This window comes from Mirounga angustirostris, unplaced genomic scaffold (genome assembly GCF_029215605.1).
Source record: "Mirounga angustirostris isolate CCGP_5_RB_7025 unplaced genomic scaffold, mMirAng1.0.hap1 SCAF_6, whole genome shotgun sequence".
Classification (NCBI taxonomy): Eukaryota; Metazoa; Chordata; class Mammalia; order Carnivora; family Phocidae; genus Mirounga; species Mirounga angustirostris.
The window spans coordinates 126,201,489-126,225,016 of record NW_026991714.1 but is presented as its reverse complement, the minus strand read 5'-3'; the positions used below and the strand labels follow the sequence as shown (position 1 = coordinate 126,225,016).

The window sequence follows — 23,528 nt, the reverse complement described above, 5'->3', positions numbered from 1 at the left end:
GAAAGGAAAAAAAAAACAAAAAACAAAAAACAAAACACAAACCCTCACTTCACGGCAAAGAAAGTCCCAGCTCATCTGAGTGTTGTGCAAGATCAATGTTTTCACGTCCCAGAGCCTAACATTCCTCAATAGGTAGGATGCTGATGACTTGGCATTTTGGTAATTGTGCACATACACTCAGAGGTTTCTGAGCAAGGGAAATGGAAATGCTTTTAATAAAAAAAGAGAAGAAATCAGTAACAGACGAGTGTCCCAGCAGCATGGCAAACTAGTTCAAGTTGTATAATTCCCCTTGGCATTTCCTAAGAGCAGAGGCCCAGGCTGGGGGAGTGAAGTGAAGAGGAAAATGCTAAACTATAGTCAAAGAGGTCTTAGAGGGGACAGATCAAACAGGGATCAAACTGACCACAGAATCCCTCACCAGGAGGTAGGCCAAGCAGCTGACAAATCCCTTGTCCACTCTTGCTTACATCATACCCTCAAGCTGGCCCTGGAGACTGCTGGGAAGCAGGGTTTTCTGCTCTAGACTCCCAAGTGCTGTGGGGAAGTGTGACAGACCGCATTCCTGCAGCCTCTGCATGGTCAGGCTGCAAGGGACATCTGTCCTAGACAGCAAGTTGGAGTTACTGAGGTTGGGTGGAGAAGACCCTGGGGCAAAATTGGGTGTGGGCTGGGAAAAGATTTTACACTCTAACTGGGGCTGAATGAAATCTCCTCTGCACCGATAGGCGGGGCCCCATGAACCTATACCCAGCTCTGGGATGCTTGCCTCACTCATGACACCTGTACCTAGAGCAGAACCCATGACACAGAAGAATGCCCCGCTTCCTGTTTCAGTCTGGGGATCTGAAGGGAACGTAGGGTTCAGTGGCTGCCTGCGTCTATCTTTAGGAGCATCAGTGAGGGACAAGGGGGAAGAGCCCTCTCCGCTCATGGTCACTGTGCCATGGGCCATCTGTGTTCTCCAAACTGGATGGGGGAGCTTAATTACATAGGTCTATAGGAGTACAAACTAGGATTATTAAAATTCATCATTCTGGGGTAATATTCAACATCAGACAACCAAATGCCAAAAGCTCTCTGTCAAAGCTACAATGTGAACTCTGCAAATCAGCCCAAGTTAGGAGCCCAGATGAACTCGCTCACATTACATGGAGCTTTAATGGTTCCCAAATGTTTATGACACAAAAGCCAACCCAAAGGAATACTGCCACTTACCACATTTCACAAAGGAAAAGGATTATTTTTAGAGACTCCCTGTATATTCTGGGAGGAAACGGTCCCTATCGATCTCAAAGCACATTACAGATGTCAACTGACACTGGAAAAACATCACTGCTCCTGACCTCTCTCCTGCTCCATGCTTTTGTGGATTTGGAAGGACTGTCATGGGGAACCTGAAATCATCTCCACTGGGAAAAGATAAAAGGAATGAATCTGGAGAAAGGGAATGATAACTGCAGTGGAGCTGTGTAATCTCAGCGGGTTGATCAGAAGTCTACTTTTTAAATGAAAGCACCTGCAAAGTCGGCTAATTACATCATGCTCTGGAAGCAATGCACAAAACCACTCCATTCTCCTTATTTTAAACTAAAGCTCAAATAGAAGGAAACTGCCTATGGATAATGGTGGCAATATTTGGTGCAGGGACCACTGGCCTCAATCCACTGTGAGCACCATAATTCATTAGCATGACTGCTTTCAAAATGCTAATAAGTCACAGTCCTCTAGGGCAGAACCCATGATACAGAAGAATGCCCCGCTTCCTGTTTCAGTCTGGGGATTTGAAGGGAAAGTAGGGTTCAGTGGCTGCCTGCGTCTATCTTTGGGAGCATCAGTGAGGGACAAGGGGGAAGAGCCCTCTCCGGTCATGGTCACTGTGCCATGGGCCATCTGTGTTCTCCAAACTGGATGGGGGGCATCACAAAATGCCCGTGTTCAAAGGGGTAGCCAAGTCCAGGACAATAGAAGCAGGACCTAAGAGACTCAGATTCCATACATCACCCAGTGCTCATCAAGACAAGTGCACTCCTTAATCCCCATCACCTATTTTACCCATCTCCCCATCCCCTCCCCTCTGGGAACCATCAGTCTGAGTCTGTCTCTTGGTTTGTCTCTCTTTTTCCTTTGCTCATTTGTTTTGTTTCTAAAATGCCACAGGTCACTATATTGTATGCCTGAAACTAATATAACACTGTATGTTAACTACACTGGAATTTAAAACAACAAAAGAATTTTGCAAATGTATACAATATATATGTATCAAATTATCACATACATCTTAAATTTACACAATGTTATATGCCAATTATGTCTCAATAAAACTGGAAACTTTTTTTTAATTTTGAGTACAGTGTTAAGCTGGTTTCAGGTGTACAACTTAGTGATTTGACAAGTCTATACATTATGTTGTGCTCACCACAAGTGTAGCTCCCGTCTGTCCCATTACATCGCTATCCCAGTATCACTGACTATTCCTTATGCTCTGCTTTTTATTCCTGTGACTTATTCATTTCAAGCGGAAACTTTTTGTTAAAAATAAAAAAGAATTGGAAAAATTAAAAAAAAAATAAATGTAACATTGAAAAAAGGGAGAGAGGTTTGGATTCCAGTTCTCGTCCTTCTCCCTTCTCACTACATCGGTGCTACTGATGGATGGCTCGATGTTTTCAGAGCTGTTTCCTTACCTATTGTTTTCCAATGATAATTTCTTCCCATCTCTGAGGTGGTTGTGGGGATCACATAAAATGATTGGGTTTTTTTTAAACTTAAAGGCCCTATTAATTTCCAGGATTTCTTTTTCCTCTGTGTAAGATGGGGGCAAGACGTAATATACACAAATAATTGTATTTAGATCATAAATCAAGTATGGGGCTGGACAAAAGGAAACCAGATGAAAGGAGGTGGGGAGGAGAGAGTCAAAGGCCCTTTCTTTTTTCCTGCTGTGTTCCTCACTGCTCCAGAGGTAAAGCAAGGGTGGGAAGAAGCTGGCCTTGCTCTCAGTTTTGTGGCTCACCTCTTTCTCGCTGGGTTGAACAGCCAGTCACGGAAAACAAGGGGAAGGTGGAAAGAGCTCTCAGGAGCAGATGCCTCCCACCAGGGTTGGATCAGAAGTTGCAGCACCTCCAGGGCGGCCGGGGCGGCGGGGGGATGGGTGGGGGGGATATGTCACAGCAGGAATAAGTCGCCTTCATCTTGGTCTGGCGCTGGGCTACCATCAAGTTTTTCATAATAAATATCAATGAACTAGAATTAACCTTCCTTTAACTGGAAAGTTACAAAGAACTGGCTTGTCTGGTTAACTGAGGATAATTTAAAAGGAAAATATATGCCTGCTTTAATCCTTTTGGTTGAATATTTTTTAAAAATGTGAACCTTCCCTCTCCACTGAAACTTCCTAGCATACTCTTCATTCACCAAGACTCCCTGCATGTGAAGGATCTTGATGGTCCATGATGTGGTCATTTCTCATTTTGCCAGCTGGCAGGAGTAGACCAGTTAGCTGGTAGAAGGCACCAGCTTGGCATCCCACATTGACCATGCTGGTCTGTAGTCATGATGAAGGCATGAGCTCTCACAAAGCAAGAAAAAATTTATTTCTTGGTGGAAAATCACTAAATGAGAGAGAAAACCTTGGTGAAATTTGAGAAGGTGATTAACTTGTCTTGTACAGATAAACATGGGAACCAGATGGCTTTAGATGGGAAAAATGTGACTTGGGAGAAAGCAGGAGTCAACACAAATACTTCTGAAGCAGCAAACTTGGGGGTTTGAGGTCTCAGGACATAGCGTTTTTGAAAGTTGAGGGTCTACTGTACAGATAGCAAAACATAGCTGGATTCTTGCTGGCTGAGGTTATGGTGGGGCCTCAGAATCCTACTGTGGCACCGGGTTAGGGAGACAGATGAGGGGGGTGCAGGGAATTGGACCGTGTTTTCACATTCTAACTTCAGGGCAATTTAACAGATAAATTCTTGGTTTGGTCATTACTTGTTTCATGAGCCTAAGAGAGCAGCCTCTAGACATGAAAACGATACAAACACTTCATCGATTATTTAGATTTATTACATTCTTCTCAACCCTCGAGTTACTGTGTAGTTCCATGAGGAGCTGCCTGACCCAGTTAAAAAGAAACCCAGCAACTTTTATTTAATTAACAACAGAGGTTAAACCTAATGAAAAGTCGTTTTGAAATTTTTACACATATTCTTTGTATGAGTAAGGCCAGAGAGAATATGGTCACCAGAGAGTAACATTACGGGGAAGATGAGGATGGGTTAATGGTCAGCTAAAGGCAGAGGCCACACAGAGTGAATGGTGGAGGGAAAATAGCAATAAGGAATGGTACTCTTTGTTTCTTTCTATTCCTCTCCTGCTGCACTCCTCATCTCTCCATTCTGCAGTGAGACAAATGATGATCAAGAACTCACTCCATCCCTCACCCCATTATTTCTCCCCGTACATACACAGAGACATCTCCGGGAGCTAAATTCACAAGTGACACCATTGACTCGGCAATGCCCGGGCTGTATGTGCCAGTGAGTGTTATGCCTCAGAACTGGCACTGCCTGTGGGAGAGACTAGTTCTCTTGCAGGACAGTGACAGAGACCAAAGGCCTCTTGCACACCCCACTGAATCTACGGAGACCCGACACACCCACGCACGTTTACCTGGGGAGCCCGCCAGAGAGTCCCCTCTGCTGAAGGCGAAGGTACGAGACACAGAGACGGGCACTAAAGAGTCAAGGGCCAAGGATTTGTGAGTTGAGAAGATAAACAGAAAAGGAGAAAGACAAAGAGCAAAGTGTGTGAGTCAGTCTGTTCTTGAGTCTTCACGGAGTCACATTTCTCTGCAAAAGGGAATCTTGCCTCTGAAAACAGGGAAATTGCAAATCCTCTCACAAAGTCACTCTCCAGAAACAAGAACATAAAATAGTCTTGGCTGAAAGTCTTCTGAAAAGATGCGCAGTAATCTTAGAGGGGATTCGACCTGCCGCTGACAAGAGCAGGCAGGGTCCCTGGGAGGAGGGGGGGATGACGTGTGTCTACAGCATTCTCTCGGAACCTGCAAATATGCTGCCTCGCCCCCAGGGCTTCCCACCCGCCACAGGGCCCTGCCCGCCTGCACAGCAGCTAAAAGCAGAGTGCGTGCTCCTGCCAGGGGCAGCGGGAGGAAGCCTGCCTGTGCCTCCGAGGGGCTCCCCCGTGGTCACAGTGCTGGGCATGAACTGTGCATTGCTGGATCAAGGGGGCGTTTCTGTCTGGGAATCTGTCTTCCTCTCTCTTATCTAATTGTTCAGAGAGCCTTTCCTTGGGGACTAAAGGAAGTCAGTCTGCAGGTGACAGCACACCGAAATCGGCAACTTCCGTGGTCCTATCTGCCACCCCAGGTGATTGTACGGACATTACCCACACACGCAGGGGAGCGGGGAGCTTTATACCTACCTGATTGATAATCATTTGGTCTGACACCAGATGTCAAAGAATATTGGAATGGGCTCCTAATGTGAGACGTACTGGGATAAGAAACCCCACAGTCTCAAGAAGCATCCTAGAGCTTCCGGGGCTGCCAATGAAATGTACACCCCACCAAACGGGTAGGAGACAAGCCTCTCCCTGCCTGCATTGCCCTGTGGGCATCCGTTTCTTCTACCCTGAGCTCAAGCCTGGTTCCTTCAGAGTTCCTAGGCTCACTGTGATCCTCCTGGGGTCCCTGGCAATCAGATCCAAGAGAAAGGAGACGGTGCTGGCTGTGTCCCTTTACCCTGCACAGGAAAAACTAGGGTCTAACTGATAACCTCAACTTCGACTTTGAAGCTAGGTCCCCAGGCCAGTGTTCTGGCGAACCTGTCATCCCATTTATCTCCCTCAAAGGCTAATAAAGCTACAGGCTGGCTTCGAGGACAGGGGTAGTTTGCTAGACCGAGACCCTACAAGAATTCACTGCCTTATGCTCTCCTTTGACTGCAGGCTGAGGTTCGTTGCCCGTGAGCAATGCTGGGTGGCTGGACCCTGGGCTGGGGGTGCACCTGGCACAAGTGTGGGGTGTGGCAGCCTTGGGGGATATTTTACACTGTACTCCGCTAAGTGGGGAGCGCTTGCGGGGACGATGGAAAATGTCTCCACACCCCTACTGGCTAATTTGATTTCTTTCTCCTTCTGAAGATTTATAAAGATGCTCAGAAGTGAGGGGAGGGAAAGAGTCTAATGCTCCTTTTTAACCAGTTTTGAAGGAGAGATCAGTGTTATAAGTTTACTCCTGTCTCACTGACAAAATGGAGGCAGAAACGGATAGAAAGAACTAGAGACAGGTAGGAAGGAATGGAGGAAACCAGGTAACAACTTCCCACAACTTTCTAAATAATTTTCTTTTTAAAAAGAATAAAGGTCATCCATATTAGGTAGGCTGGGGAGCCTCATGTAGCTCTTTGTTCCCCCATCTTTTGGTCTTCTGAAAGAGCCAGAACAGGGTCCCATGTCTAGGTAACATTCAGAATCTTAGGAATTACTTCACCCTGAGCAATCCCTAATGTGATGGATGGAAATCTCTTTTAGAGAACCAAGACTTCCGTGGTCCTGTAGCCCATCCCTCACCCATCCAGAGTTCTTGTTCTAAGATGATGATGCTTCCTTCACCAACCTTGTCTGAGATTCATTGGCTTATGTAAGTGTAATAATGTACCAGGGCTTTACTTTTATAGATCTTCAGCTCATGTTGGGCCACGCCTTGGGTATGGAGAGGTACTTCAACTTCATTTCAGCCTTCTGCTCGGCTAGGGTATGAATTACACTGTAAATTGTTCCACTATTTCCACATGGAAATTGCATTCTGGAACATGATGGGTCTCAAATCTGTATTTCCTTGTGCTGTGTGAACTAGCCAGGACACGGGAATGCATCCGGGTAGTCATCACTTACTGGGTAATTTGGAGCAAGTCAATTCTTTAGTTTCTCTGTGTTAAAATGGTATCTACCTTTCCTGTGCCAGGGATTGTGATATCAAGCTTTGAGATCTTCTGATAAATCCCAATAGAAAGTACTCCATAAAATCTTTTTTATGGTGAGAGAAAACACCCCATTTGTCATGAAAATAGCCCCCGCTGTAAACACTTAACAGCTGAAAGCAATGCAAAATTCAGACCCGTGAATCAAAAAGAAATCTAGAGAAATAATTCTTTCTGGATCACGCTTATATCCCATAAATGCCATGCCTTCTAAACACAAGTACAATAACTCCACACAGGAAACAGCGAGAAGGTAGAGCACGGAAGGGGCAGAACAAACCAGCCATGAGCCCTGTGGCAGCCCCCGGCATGAGCATGCACAGCCAGCTGGCAGCCAGCTCTCCACCAGCTAAGACGTGGTGATAAGGAAAGAGAAGCAGGTGAGCCACATACCGTGCCAGCCTGGAACTTACATCCTAAGACCTTGTGGGCATTTCCTACTGACACAGTAATGACAGACCCGTGTCAGGTAAAGTGAAGGCCAGTGCGTGAATTATATCCTAGCAGAGAAGGAAAGGCTGAACCTCCACCAGAGCACCGCAGTCACCCGCCTGCATTCTCCGGCAGGTGACAATAAATGGGGCCCCTCCCCTCACAGCTTCCCTCCCTGTCATTCGTCACTTGCACATGAGCAGAGAAGCAGCAGAAAACATTCCAAACACAGCAACGAACCGCTTGTGGTCGGTGGGTACCTGGCAGGAGGCAGTATTCCTGGCAGAGCATTACAAAGAGGCTGCCAACATTTGGGTTAGGCCCAGGCCAGGCTCAAAGTGCTCGGTCCAGCTCCCCAGAGTGGGCTGAGGCAGGACCACGATGGGGGCAGATGGGGGAGGGGTTTGAGAGATACATACAAAAGACCGAGGATCCAGCCAGGCTTCCAACCTTCCGCACATCGTTATCTAAGGACAGAAGGATGCAGTTCAGAACACACCCCTTCTTATGGAATGCCCCCTCCTCCACCCCAGCCCCAGCACCAATTAACCCTGCAAAAACCAGGCAATCAAATGGAAGTGTAAAAAGCAAAATAAACTTGTCCTTTCATACGGAAAAATACCACTATCCACTCCTGGCACTTGATAATGTTGCAGTCTACCATATACTTCCACAAACAAACTCCCTGAATGAGAAAGGACTCTTAGACCCATTTTACAGAGGAGGAAACTAAAGTCTAGCAAGCCAAATAGCTTGTACAGAGTCCCTAAAAGGAGTCAGGACTTGAACCCAGATGTTCTTTTCCACAATATCCCATTGCTTCCCCCAAGAAGCTCTGGCCTGGGGACTGGAATACCTGAGCAAGCAGTAGTCATGATGGCTGGGACACCATAGTAGGTGAAGGCTCCATTCTCGAAGCGAAGGCCTTCCTTCCCAACCTCCACTTCCACTTTACCCTGGGGAAAGAAGGAAGTACACTGAGGGCATGTATGAGGACTTCCAGTTCTGTTATTGGCTACAACCCTAAACACTTCTGTCTGGATAACAGGTGGACTTAAGTTCTTATCACAGGGAAATATGAAGTCTATCTGGACCCATTTCAAAAATAGCAGCTCCGACTTCAGTAGCCCTTGGCAGCACATTAATTGCTTAGTTCATAAAGGAGCATCCCATCCTGAATAACCAACTCTCTGCATGTTCTGATGGCCCTTCCGTGATGAATGTCCTGGCCCCAGCTAGCCCCAGGCCCCGTAAACTGCTGCCTGGTTTAGCCTGAGATTAGACCATCTCTGAGTCTGGTTGAGAGAAAATCAGATTCTGCGCAGAGCTTGTTTAATTCATCACCAGGAAGAATGGTAGCTAACGGCTCGCCTATAGCGTGTACCTGTGGGCTGGTAATGGGCTACGTGCACTGCACAATTCTCACTCCGTCCCACCACCCGACGAGGCCCAGTTTTTATTTATTATTTCATTTTATTTATCCCCAGTTTACAGATGAATCAATTTGAGGCTCAGAGAGGTTAAATAATTTGGTCAAGGTTAGTTAGAAAGCAGCAATACTGGCATTTTAAAGCCAGATCTTTCCCATTTCTGAAACTACACTCTTGCTACTACCTTTCACTCCCTCCAACTTTTACTTGAAAATGGTTACTTTGGGGCGCCTGGGTGGCTCAGTCGTTAAGCGTCTGCCTTCGGCTCAGGTCATGGTCCCAGGGTCCTGGGATCGAGCCCCGCATCAGGCTCCCTGCTCTGCGGGAAGCCTGCTTCTCCCTCTGCCTGCCGCCCCCCTGCTTGTGTTCCTGCTCTCGCTATGTCTCTGTCAAATAAATAAATAAAATCTTAAAAAAAAAAAAAGTGTTAGGGGCGCCTGGGTGGCTCAGTCGTTAAGCGTCTGCCTTCGGCTCAGGTCATGATCCCAGGGTCCTGGGATAGAGCCCCGCATCGGGCTCCCTGCTCTGCGGGAAGCCTGCTTCTCCCCCTGCTTGTGCTCTCTCTCTACCTCTCTCTCTCTCTCTCTCTCTGACAAATAAATAAATAAATAAATCTTAAAAAAAAAAAGAAAATGGTTACATTTACATGAAGCACAAGATAGTAGGTTATATGGGTTCATTATGTTATATAAACAATGTAACGGGACTCTTGTTGATTTTCAGCAGTGAAGAGTGGGACTCCATTTTTGGAGAAGGGAGGTCACTTTTTGAGGCTACACGGAAGGATGGGTGTGAGGCCCATCACAGGGTCGGAGCAGACAGGCTGTAGGTGGACTGGAAGCAAAGAGAGGCCCCTTCTAAGGTAACTGAGCTTAATTAAGATTTTTAAGGCAATCCCTGTATTTAAGGTCTGTAAGATTCTGTTGCGAAGAGATGGGCAATAGTGACAGGGCCAATGCTGGAGATGGGCCAGGGAGCCAGCAGCATCACAAGCTGGAACCACACGTGACATGTGTTTATGACAGGCCTATCCAAGCACCCAGGGCAGAAGGCGATGGTACTTATGTGAGTACTGGGAAGACGCTGTGCCTCTTTTATTCCATCATTTGTTCCCTCCCTGGTCCTCTTAAGGAGGAGAAGATTCGAGAGGCTACAAAGGCTGAAATGTGGCAGAGAGAGTGGATGTGTTCCTTGCACCTCCAGAGCAAGGAGCGGCTGGGAGTCAGACATGGTGAGATGTCAGCATGACAGACACGGTTGGGAGGTAGTAGACCGTTGCATTCCTGGGGATGTCTAAGCAGACAACGGGGTGTTTGGGATTCTGCAGGATGACAGTTTTGGAAGTGTAGTCCCAGAACCCCTCTGCTGGAGAAGTCCCCACCCCACCCCACCATAAACACTGCTGACTGGTCAGACTAACTGCCATCAAGGTCCCTTCTGCGGGTCATGGACAAATGCCCACCCCACTGGCCTTGCCCTGAGGTAGCAGGCTGAGGCTTTGAACCTGGCACTGAGGAGGCACAGCCCTTCCTCTCCATCTAGCCTGGAGATGCCCTCGTCCCGCCCTGAGAGGGTCTCTAACTCCCCCACTCACCTGCAGGAGCAGCACGAAGTAGTCCACGGGGCGGTTGCGCTGGTAGAGGTAGTGTTCTGGGGCTTTCTTATTCTTCTCGTCAAACTTCAGCTCCTGGATCACATTGGGATGTTTCAGGAGCCGGAGCAGGATCTTCTCCGAAAGGTACAGAGATTTAAAGGGCTCCACTTCTAGGGGAGATAGGGAGGCAGGAAGAATAAGCAGCTGAAGGAGTCAGGATGGGCAAACCAGGGCTTGTGGCTAGAGCCACCTCCATTCATGCTCCGGGGCACCAAGCCGGCAGGGCTCTTGTGAGTTTCTCAGGTAGGGGTAGTGGGGCCTCCCACCCAAGTGTGCATCTCAGCTTCTCCCCATGCCCTCTGGGGATACGTGTCCCTGTGCTGACACCCTGGAGAAAACGGGTCACCATTTTGGAAATGTTGGTCTTGCTATTAATTTTCTTCTTGATGTTATTTAAATTTGAGTGTGGACTTAAAAAAGAAGGCAATTTTGCCACCTGCAACAACACGGATGAACCTGGAAGACATTATGCTAAATGAAGTAAGCCAGACACGTAAGGACAAATAGGTATGATACCACTTATATGATGAATCTAAAATAGTCAAACTGGGGGCGCCTGGATGGCTCAGTCGGTGGGCATCCGACTCTTGATTTTGGCTCAGGTCATGATCTCAGGGTTGTGAGATTGAACTCTTCGTTGGGCTCCACCGCTGGGCCTGGAGCCTACTTAAGATTCTATCTCCCTCTCCTTCTGCCCTCCCCCACCCTTGTGCATGCTCTCTCTTTCTCTCAAAAAATCTTTTAAAAGTAATAAATCAGTCAAACTCATAGAAGCAGAGAGTAGCACCCTGGTTAGCCAGGGCTAGTGGGAGGGGGACATGGGCGAGGTATTGGTCAAAGGGTGCAAAGTTTCAGTTATGCAGGATGAATAAGTCCTAGAGATCTCCTGCATAGCTTAGTGCCTGTAATTAGCAATACTGTATTGTATACTTAAAATTTTGCTAAGACGGTAGATCTTATGTTAACATAGAAAAATAGTAATAAATAAAGAAGGTGGGAGGAAACTCTTGGAGGTGATGGATATGCTTATAGCAGAGACTGTGGTAAGTTTCACAGGCGAATACTTAGCTCCAAAGTCCTCAAGTCGTATACGTTAAATGTGTATCGCTTTTTGTATGTCAATCTTACCTCAATTAAGTGGTTTAAGAAGAAAAAAAAGCAATGGTAAAAAGAGCATGGATAAGCAAGCCATGTAAACAACAAAGGCCTTAAATGCTACAATCAAATGAAACACAGAATTTAACCTGATTTATTGGTATGACATGTATCTGTTGAATGAAATGAAATTCCAAGTTAATACAGAGTTAATTATGTAAGTGATCCGTTCCCAAAAATGTGAAGCCTTGTTGCATCACATTTTCATATTAACAGGTATTATTATATGCTATGTTATGAACAGATACAGCTGTTTTGCTGTGACAGGCAGCCAGTAGTTAAAAGAAATCTGTAATCACAACTAGAAAACATGTTGAAAACTACTTACAAGAAGCTCCAATTTAAAATTTTCTACTTCTTAACACCTGGAACAGTACTAGCACTCATAACACACTCAATAAATAGATGTTGGACTGACAATTGAACTTAGTCATGGGTGTGATCGTTCTAAGTCAGAACCTGAATTAGGCCTGGGTGAGAAGACTAGAAAGTTCAAAGACAAATACTATCTTCTTTATAAGAAGAAGTTTGTATTTGGATCCTCATTTTTTTCTTGTTTTTCTGAAGATTCCAAGATTCACAACTGACTTCTGTATTTTAAGAACTTGTAGCTCACAAGCCTATCTGGTCCTGGGAGGGACCTGTTGCCCAGTAACCCGGGCCTTGTTGCCCAGTAGGACAGGTCCTTTCCCTCTTCAGCAAATCCTCAGGGGCACTCGGCCTCAGGCTCCTGCCAGGAAGCAAGGGGAGGAAGGGAAAAGAGCAGCAGTGGTTTCTTTAGCTCTTTTCTTGAGTAGAAGAGAGAAAAGCAGAGCTGAGTTGTACTCACTTCCGCCCTAGAAGATCAGGCCTGGGGCCGAACAGGACAGTATGTGGCCTCCTGCAGCCCAACCTACGGCACCCCCTCCCCGTGGAACAGTGGTTCTCTGTCTCTGCTGAGCACTGGAATTAGGTTGCGAGGTACTAACGTGATTGGTGCGGGTGTCCCCTTCCAGATTCTGCTTTCTTGTCTGGGGAGGAGACACGGGCGGGAAGCGGGGGGCAGGGCCATACCTGTGGCCATGAAGCGGTGTGTGGCCAGCAGAAGCTGCGGGGAGATCTTCACCCTCATCTCCGAGTCGGAAAGCTTGAACAGGGAGAAGTCGTGCCGCTTCCTCTCCCGGTGTGGGACCCTCTGCTTTTTCCGGTTGTCGGCTGCAGGGTGACAGGGGACAGACGGCGGCCATCTCAGAATCAGTTTTCCCATAGTCACATGGGACAGAGAGATCCCTTGGGATCCCATGAATTTCTGCAATGTGTCAACTGTAGGTGACCTCATGACTTCTCTTTCCCCGGGGAGCAGAAGGATGCTACTAAGGGACAGAAGGTGGGAGACGCTGCCAGGTCGCAGGATTATTTACTCTTAGGTGGTGTGGGGTGGAAGAAGGGAAAGGCTGGCCTGAACCCCGAGGCCGGGGTTCCAGTGCTCGCTCCCCTCCTGACCAGCTGTGCAACCTCTCTAGACACAGTGTGTGCTTGTTTTCATCTACACAACGAGGTTCATAAGTAGCGGTAACGCTTTTACTCATCCCATGCAGTTATTAGGAGACTCCGAGCAGAACCTACCTGTGAAGTGCTTACAAAATGGCAGTCATACACGAGGGACTAGCTTTCTCAGCATCAAGGGGTTTGGCAGAGCCCAGGGGGTTTCCGCCTCTTGCCCTTCTCCTGTCCCCAGAGCTGGGCTCACCAGGTCTCTTCCTGCAGATTTAAACCACACCCTGGGCAGTATCCAAAGCATGTCACCCAAGGGATGTAGGTGGTCACCTCCTCTTTCCACTCACAATTCTCCTGCTTCAACCCTAGCCTCTCCCCAGGGAGGGGATTGAGAAAAAAATCAAGGGAAGAAGAAAGGAGAAGGAATGGGAACAGCCCTCTAACTTACAAAGTTGCGTTCTCTAGGCCAAAAAAAAATAAGGAAGTTCACACTTTATCAGTGTTACCCTTTATAAGCTTGGCCATTGCTAAAAAAACCTAGGGGAACTTTAGCTGGCCTGTGCTACTGATGGAGAAAATCTGCTTTTTCCAATTTAATTTTTTTCTCCCTTCTTTTTTTAAGTTTGTTTAAAAAATTTTTTTTCTCTTACGGGTAGAGGGAATGTTTTCTTTGGTCAGGTGTCTTTTGCTTTCCCTTAGTTTTGAGTAAAATTTTGAAATGTCTTGCCTATTTCACAGTGCTAAGGGGAGCAGGGAAAGGGATTTGGGTTTCCTCCAGACTTGGCCTGTAGACAAACAGGGCTGGGGGGAGCTTCCAGTGCAGGCTGAGTGGATGCAGTGGACGTTAAAGGGAATGAAGCCCAGGGACAAGGAACCAGGGCCCTAGAATCTGGCTCCCTGGTATTCTCCTTCTCCTTTTGGAGCTCACTTCAGCCCCACTGTTTGGGTTTCCTTCTAGAAGACAGAAAGCACCCTTCTACCGTGCGGCGGTCTTGCGGGCCTATCTTGGACTCTGGGTTGCTGCTTTTTTTTTTAAAAGATTTTATTTATTTATTTGACAGAGAAAGACACAGCGAGAGAGGGAACACAAGCAGGGGGAGTGGGAGAGGGAGAAGCAGGCTCCCCGCAGAGCAGGGAGCCCAATGCGGGACTCGATCCCAGGACCCCGGGACCATGACCTGAGCCGAAGGCAGTCGCTCAACCAACTGAGCCACCCAGGCGCCCTCTGGGTTGCTGCTTTAACACTCCTTTTGCTTGAGTAGCAACAGCGGCACGATGCAGACCTAGCTGTCCTGTGGGTCAGGGTCAAGTGAGAAGAAACACGGTATTCCTGGCTCCTTGGCCTTCTTACAGCTCTTAAGGACTCATGCCAGCAGCGTATTTATAAGTGCAGGAAAGCGCTAACCCTCTCCTCCAGAAAGGGGATTGCTCAGCAAGAGAGCAGCGAATATATGTATCGGATCAATTCTTTTGTTCTCACTGATGAGCAACCTTCTGCTTTATAGGACATGTTTGCCTAAATATCCCCACTCCCTCCTCCATCAGAATGCCACTTAACATTTCATCATTGGAGAATCTTTCCTCATCTCCCTCTTCATTCCTATTATTTTAACAGTGACTATTTGGAGCATTACGGCTGTTAAATGCTGGAGGAGGAGCATACTCATTTAGACTCCATCACTACTATCAGCCCCGACACCAGTGTGAATGCCTTCCCCAACAGATCTACTGAGATACCTGGGAATTCTAAATCAAGAGCGGTGGGCAGAGGTGAAGGGAGAAGGGAAAGGGGGAGGTAGAAGTTAACCCCTATTTGAAGAAGTTGGGCCTGGCCAGGGTATCAGGGCAATACCAGATACTGTGACACTCTTACTGTGTTTGTCAGGGCCTGACCCACCTTTTGGGTTTGATCTCTTCTGAGTCTAAAGGGAAGCAGTCTTTCTGTACCACTCACTGACTTAGAGCATCAAAGCTCTTTGTACTGGGAGCTGGTTTCTGAATGGCTGCTTCTAGCAAGCTAAGGACAGGGGTCTGGATGGAACGAATTAGCTGAGGTAGGGGAAATGGACTGCTGTCTCATGAAGTGAAATTCAGAGGAGGAAACACTTCCTGGCCTAGGGACTCCCATAGATTTAGATAACCCTCTTATCCCACAGACAGAGCAAGCCTTTGTAATGTCTGCCAGCAAAGCTCTGATAAAGCTCAGTAACCAAAAGCAGTCACTGTCTGCATAGAGTCCATATTGTTCCTGAGGGGGGGCATGGGTGGGAGGGGAGGGGTGGGGAGGGAGAATGAGAAACCAGGCTATAGGGCTGGAAAAGCGTGAGGGAGAAGAGCAGTGTCGAAGAAGGGGTATTTAAGGTTTTGGCTTAGGTTGTGTGTGGGCCATCTCATGACGGTCCCCGCCGTACGCTGATGTTGTGATGGGGGCGGACTGTGAGTGCAACCCCAGGGAGTGCTGGGGTCTGCGTCTAATGGATGAAGAGACAAAACCAAAACCAAACAAAAGAAAAAAAAAACGGGGCAGGGAGGGATGGAAACAAGGGCAGAGTGGCCACCCCAGGCACACTTAGTGTCCTTTACTTCCTTTTCCATCCAAAGGCCAGGAGCAGGGGGTCTCCTTTTCAGTCTTGGCTCAGTTCCCACAGGTTCCCTCCTGGTAAACATTTAGCTGGCATGTTCTCAGTGACTCAGGGTGCCTCAAGCCAGGGTATCTTGCCATGCCAGCACCTAAAATTTGGGGGCTGACACAGCAATGCATGCATGGGCTTGTCCTGTCACCCTTTCACACAGTATGTCAAACTAAGCCAGCTCTGAGAGTTTCAGAAGAAATGAGATGACCCTGAACAAGAGCCAAGGCCATGTACTTACTGTAGAGGTCAGTTTCATCCAGGATCTCTGACTTAATGATCTCCTCTATGATGTCCTCCAGGGTAACAATGCCCATCACCTCATAGAAGGGGTCTCCTTCTCCCTCGTTGTTCACCCTCTGGACAATGGCCAGGTGAGATTTTCCTAGAGAACAAATGAAGTCCCAGTTAAGCATCTGGAATATTTTCAGAAATCTCTCCTTATGAGAAAATTATACAAAGTTGCTGTGTGAACCATCTTGGGACTGAACTCATCTTAGGACCTCCTTAAAATACGAAGTTTGTGTACAAGCTCTTACAAATGCAAACCTTATCCTTTTTTAAAAAAGATTTTATTTATTTATTTGAGAGACAGACAGGGCATGAGTGATGGGAGGGAGGGGCAGAGGGAGAGGGAGAAGCAGACTCCTTGTTGAGCAGGGAGCCCGACATGGGACTCCATCCCAGGACCTGAGCTGAAGGCAGAGGCTTAACCGACTGAGCCACCCAGGCGCCCCTAAACCTTATACTTTTATATCTGTCTCTTTTCTAGGAAAGTTACCTAATAAACACAAAGCTAGTTAACTTTTCTTTCTTTTAACTTTCACATATTAGCAAGTATATTTAAGCTGAAAGAGGCTGAATAATCTAATTGAAAGAATGAGAATTTGGAATCAAAAGAATTAGGTTAGAAGTCTTTTTTCCTCCTCCAAACTTCCCCCGTAACTATCCCAGCTACTCTCTGTGAAACTGACCCTGGGCCAATCATTTAACCTCTACTGGGTCTCTGTTTTCTCATCTGGAATTAGGGAATAATGCCGGTGTGGTGATTTTAAAACATGGCCCCAAATTCCTTGATACACCTCCTATGGCAAGGTGTGGTCTCTATCTCCTTCCCTTGAGTCTGGGCGGGCCTGTTACTGCTTTAACCAACAGAGGACAGGGAAGCGTCTGCAAGGATATTTCTGAGACAAGGTCACAAGAGGCATGTGGCTTCTGCGGGAGAAATGCTCTAAGAAGTCTGAGGCCAACACAGTGGAGAGGGCACACGCAAGTGTGAGTGCGCAGGTGACAGCTGCAGCTGAGCGTGGCCTTCCCGCCATCCCACCGCAGCGCCAGACAGGTGAGTGGAGAAGCCGTGTTGGCAGTGGGTCTGCAATCTCAGCTGATCCAGCGCCACCCGCGGGAAGCCTCCCCAGCCACTCCAGTCTTCTGCCTCAGGCACAGACGCTGTGAAGCAGAGAGAAACTCGTCCTGCGGTACCTCGTCCAAATTCCCAACTCAGAATCTGTGAGCGTAGTAGAACGGCCATTGCTTTATGCTTCTAAGTTTTGGGTGGTTTGTGAGCAGTAATGGCAACTAGGATAACCAATAGCCCTACAGTCACTGTGGGGCTCAGATGACCTAGCGGGTGCGTCAAAGCGCTTTGTAGACTGTAATGGGTCTCTGGCAGGCAGTGAATTTTTACTGTCCAACAACCGAATAATAATAGTTCACGTGTACTGAACTCTCATTATGATTCAGGCACTATTTGGAGTACTTTGTGCGTATTGATTCATCCAATCCTCATAACAACCCCTGAGATAAGTACTGTTGTTAGCCCCACTTTATAGATGAAAAGACTGAGGCACAGATTGGTTAAGAAACATGCCTAAACTTACATAGCCTGGAAGTGGCACAGCTGGATTGCAAACCCAGGTAACTGGATTCAGTCCCAAAGTAGGGACTGAGTCTTACCTAACAGTCCTGCAATCCTGCTTCACCTTGGTTTGTTTTTATCTGCTGATAAACAAATTTCCTGGTCCTATTTCTAAAACATAAATCTGGGTGGTTCTTTTCCTTGGCTGAGAGACATTTAACGGGAAAATCTAGAGTACTGACTTAGAAGTTATGCTTGCCAATAAAAAAAAAAAAAGGAAGTTCACACTTCATCAGTGTTACCCTTTATAAGCTTGGCCATTGCTAAAAATACCAGTTAAAAGGAGTAGTCAGTTTGCTGGAGGCATAATTAACCATTAAAATTATACACGTGAACTTCTGTATCAGATACTTCAAATCACAAAACAGCTACCTATCAGAATTTTAATTGGAAAGATGGGATTTGTATCACTCAAGAATGGTCTCTAATTTCTTCTCCACCTTCAACCTGTCTTTCAACTGTCTCCAGACTGGTCTGATCATGCCACTGCCCCCTCAAAAGTCCTCCAAGTTTCCCTAGTATGCACAGAATCAAATCGAGACTCATTGGTTTGGCATTAGCAAGACAGCAAAATGCCCTGCTCCATCCCCTACTCATTTGATACTATGGCTGCACCGTGTTACCTTCACTTCCCCACTTTGTCCATGTGTACTTTCTAACACTTTGTGCACACGGTCCCCTCCCACTCCATCTCCACTCTTCAAGTTCCAGCTCAGGGGCTAGCTCCTCAAGAAAGTCCTACCAGATTTGCCCCATTCTAAATCGGAACCAGTCTCTCCTTGCCTGTGTTTTGAAACCCTTGATAACTCCATCAGAGCATTTGTCACAATTTGCTGCTTCTCGTAACTAGCAATGTGTGTGTCCTCTACTGCACCATGTTTTTTCCTCAGGCCATAAGCTCCTTCAGGATATACGCTAAGATAGGGTACTCTCCACATAACAGGAAGCCAAATAAATGCCTGATGAACTGAACTAAACTGAACGAAAATCCATAGTTGATACAATAGATGATATTAAAACGAGACATTAAAACCTTTATTTTTGATAAAATACAACGTGTTTAAGTTAAAATTTAAACTCTGTATCAGTGGTTCTAAAATTATCCTTCTTTGAAACAACTGCAACTGTACTTTGTAGCTTAAATTAGATTATGTTAATTGTTAGAATGTGCTCAATTTAAAGGGTTTTTCCTCAACACATTGTTCTTAAACTTATGGCACCTGTTCTCACTTTCCTGCTAACGTGCTAACAGATGACAAAACAATTGACTAGTATAACGGAACTTTTGGAAAAGTGAGTTCTTAAAAGTATTTTCTATAATTGGATAATTTTTGTAGTGTTGAGCTCAGAATATATGTAATACAGCCACACTTCTGCCACTAAGAGATTAGTTCACGTACTGGGATTAAATAAATTAAGATTTTATGATGCTTCACAGAATGCCATAACTTCCATGTGAAAATCAACCATTGGTCTACACTTCATAAGGTCAATTTGAGGACGTCCACTCTGTGACCGCCAGGGAATAGAGATTTAAAAAAAAAAAAGTCCTAATTATATAATATTCAAGACAATACACTTATGTAATCTATTAGAAATATTTTGCAATTCACAATCAGCCTTTCTGATCACCTCAAATGCCTACAGAGGTCTACAGACAAATGAAGGAAGTCGTTCTTTCTTGGGTACAGACTGAAATAGGAATCAGAATCAGAAATCACATAACCCTGTTCACATAACCTCTGTTCAGAAACCAGCTGTGCTCATGACACACAGACCTGAGGTCCATCTTCTCTCAAAAAAGCTGCCCTTTAAGAGACCTATCTCCCTGTACCCTTCTGCTTCCTAGGCCTCAGAAGGGCTGGGGGTGGTTCCCAGTGAAGTCCATCTTGAGACAGGGAAAACGTAGTCACTCCTTCCCGCCACAGCACTTTGTACAAACCTCTCTTTGGCATTTATAACAACAATAATAGCTATTATTATTACTACTATTATTATTATTATTATTATAGCAGCTACCATTTGCTATATCCACCCCAGGAGCCAGGCATAATTTCACCATGCTATTGTTCTAAGTTATTTCCCCTACTATGATGGTAAGCTTTCTGGGGGGCAACAGCTATGTTCTACTTAATCTCCATTTCCCCAGAATCTAAGAATAACACCCAGGACAGAGTAAGAGCTCCATAAGTAGTGGATATCCATGTGCAAAAGAATGAAGCTGGATGCCTACCTCACACTGTACACAAAAGTTAATTCAAAATGGATCAAATTCCTAAATGGAAGAGTGAAAACTATAAAACTCTCAGAAGAAAACATAGGAGTAAATCTTTGCGACCTTGGAGTAGAAAATGTTTTTTTAGATAAGACACCACAAGCACGAGCAACCAAGAAAAAAACAGATCAACTGGACTTTAGAATACTTTTAGAACGTATTTAACGGACTACCAGCAAATCCTATATCTGACAGGGAGCTTGTATCCAGAATATATAACGAAAATTTACAACTCATAAAAACACAACTCAATTAAAAACTGGGAAAGGATGGGACTAGACAGTTATCTGAGGAAGATATACAACTGTCCAATAAGCACATGAAAAGATGCTTAGCATCTTCATCATTAGGAAAATGCAGATCAAAACCCTAATGAGATACCGCGTCACACCCACCAGAATGGCTATAATAAAAAAGACAGTAACAAATGTTGATATGGATGTGGATAAATTGGAACCCTTAGACATTGTTGGTGGGATTGTAAAATGGGTTACCTGCTTTGGAAAAGTTTGGTGGTTTCTCAAAACATTAAACATAAATTATCATATGATTCAGCAATTCTACCGAATCCCTATATGGGTATATACTTCTGTAAACACCCAAGCAAACTGAAAACATATGTCCTCACAAAAATGTGTACACAAAGGTTCATATTATTCTTAAAAGCTTAACAGTCAAAACAATCCAAATGTGCATCAACTGACAAAAGGATGAATAACATGTGGTATATCCGGACAGTGAAATATTGTCTGGCCATAAAAAGAGAATGAAGTAGGGGAACATGCTATAACATGGACAAACTTTGAAAACATCATGCTGAATGAAAGAAGCTAGACCCAAGAGGCCACACCTTGTGTAGTTCCATTTATATGAAATGTCCAGAATAGGCTAATCTGTACAGAAAGAAAGTAGATTAGTGATTGCCAGGAGCTAGAGGAAGAAGGGGATGGGGAAAAACTGTGGGATTTCTTTTGGAGTGATGAAATGTTCTAGAATTAGGTAGTGATGGGTATACAATCGATGGTCCACTGAACTGTATACCTTAAAAGGGTGAATTTTATCTCAATAAAGCTGTTATTAAAGCCATTTGGAACAAGGAAAAACAAAAACCAGTGCTTGAATGAACAGGAAGTCAGTGGGTGAGTAAAAATAGGAACTGTTTCATAAAAAGAGAATAGGTTGAAATATAAGAGCAATACTGGTTTGGACACAGATGGCGATGCTGGCAAAATGCTAGTTTAGAGTACTTGTCATTTTGTGCTCTAGGATGTGGCAGAGACCAAAAGTGGACACAGGCGAGGCCATCAGGAGAACAGGAAAGGGGGAGAGGGCACCATCTTATCAATTTCTGTGATGGTGGAGAAGGTGAGCAGGGATGAGGGTTTGTCACAGCTGGGAGGAAAGAATCTAAGAACAAAGATCTCATTAAGATATAATGAGGGAAAAGGTAATGTTTTACATAGAAAATTCATGAATGCTACTGCTTTATGAGGTACTATGTCCCTGGACCAAACTACTGTGGCACTGAACACCAACAGATGGGAAATCTGTGAGCTGAGTTGAACAATACAGACACAGTGGATTTTATGGCAATTCACTTTCTAAAAATTAAGGCTACATTTGTCTCTGTTGTAAAGAGTATATTTTATTCTGGGTCTACTGGTGTTCTACTTCTGAACTGGTAACTACAGATGCTCTGGCCTCTGGCTTGAATCCCTGCCGTGTTCCTGGTGTCCAGTCTCAGCAGAAGCCCCAACTCTGTCCTGATGGTTGACTTTCCTGGATTCTAGCAGCTGTGAGCTCCTTAAGCGTTGGTTTGCTTCCCTCCAGCCTGGACTACTTTCTCTCAGCCTCTGATTTACAGTCTCTAGCTTCGATGCTGTCTACACCCTGACGAGACGCAAAGTAGAGAATATATATCTATGGCCTGGGACTTGCTTGGACCACAGCATTAGGATGGTTTTGGTTGGAACTCAATCCTCAGTGAAGCATAAGGGGTCAGTCACACCTTTCTGGGATGAAGTCATATTATAGTCCTCCATTAAACATGAGATCCTCCAAGCCCAATGCTTTGGAATGCATTTCACTAGTTCAATGGCTGCCAACACTGGCTGTATGTTAGGATCATCTGAGAAGCTTTGATGTTTTAAAGACTTTATCCCACACCCAGAGATTCTGATGTCAACAGTTTGGGGTGGAGCCATGGCATCAATAGTTTAAAATATTCCCCAGATGATGCTAATGCTCAGCCAAGGTTGAGCACTACGAGTTGGCTTATAGTCATGGTTCTCAAAGTGTGCTCCCTGGACCAGCAGCATCAACATCACTAGAGAACTTAGTTAGAAACACAAATTCTCAGGACCCACCCCACCCCTAGTAAATCAGAATCTCAGGGGTTGTGCCCAGTGATTTGTGATTTTAATAAGCTCTATGGCTAGTTCTGATGCAGGGTAAAGTTTGAAAACCACTGGTTTTCAGGCTCTGGAACTCTGGTTATCTGTCAGATGACTTACTAATGAGAAAGAAAAACAAGCACTGAGATGTCTAGTAACATCCTGGTCCCTTTGGTGCACCTGGTTTAAGTTGCCAGATGCTAAGTACTTACTAAAAGACAGAAAAGAACCTCCTGGAACAAAGGGTAGTTGTAGTAGCAAGCTGATGACTGCGCTCTCTCATATGATGTGGTGGTTATGGCATTTGGTTGACTTTGGGCAGAGTGAGTGTTGACTGTTTAATGCTGAGCTTGAAAAGGGGTTTCTTGTAGCTTTTGTACCAATCACCTCTGAGACAAGCTTGAGGAGCTGCACTATCTATTAGGCTCTTGGTGTGTCTCACTCAGGTCAATAAAATTTACCAGTACTGAAAGTCAAACTAGTCACTTACTTCTCTTGTCCCCCAAATCCAAAGGGTGGTCCTAGTACTGGTTTCTGGAAGTAGCCTATCTCATCACCCCGGGCATCAACACACCCAAACTACACGTCACATTTCTTAGAAGGGCAACTAGGTTTTCAGGCATTGCTTTTTTTTTTTTTCTTAAAGATTTTATTTATTTATTTGACAGAGAGAAACACAGCGAGAGAGGGAACACAAGCAGGGGAGTGGGAGAGGGAGAAGCAGGCTTCCCGCTGAGCAGGGAGCCCGATGTGGGACTCAATACCAGGACCCTGGGATCATGACCTGAGCCGAAGGCAGATGCTTAATGGCTGAGCCACCCAGGCGCCCCCAGGCATTGCTTTTAAAGCAACAGTTCTCTCCTTGTTTAGTCAACAAAACAAGGAGGCAACCCACAGAATGGGGGAAGATATTTGCAAATGACACTACAGATAAAGGGCTGGTATCCAAGATCTATAAAGAACTTCTCAAACTCAACACCCAAAAAACATATAATCAAGTCAGAAAATGAGCAGAAGACATGAACAGACACTTCTCTGAAGAAGACATACAAATGGCTAACAGACACATGAAAAAATGTTCATCATCATTAGCCATCAGGGAAATTCAAATCAAAACCACATTGAGATACCACCTTAGACCCGTTAGAATGGCAAAAATGG

General features: G+C 45.5%; 1 protein-coding gene across 1 annotated transcript in view; it reads right to left on the bottom strand.

Annotated features, from left to right (window-relative positions):
• Positions 1–23,528, bottom strand: part of CNNM1 (cyclin and CBS domain divalent metal cation transport mediator 1) — a 59,513-nt gene that overhangs the window by 18,751 nt on the left and 17,234 nt on the right. The window contains exons 2-6 of the mRNA XM_045878589.3: positions 16,023–16,166; positions 12,729–12,869; positions 10,461–10,630; positions 8,293–8,392; positions 7,856–7,903 (exon numbers count right to left, since the gene is read on the bottom strand). Coding sequence (XP_045734545.1) covers positions 7,856–7,903; positions 8,293–8,392; positions 10,461–10,630; positions 12,729–12,869; positions 16,023–16,166 — 603 coding nt within the window. The remainder of the gene's footprint in view (positions 1–7,855; positions 7,904–8,292; positions 8,393–10,460; positions 10,631–12,728; positions 12,870–16,022; positions 16,167–23,528) is intronic.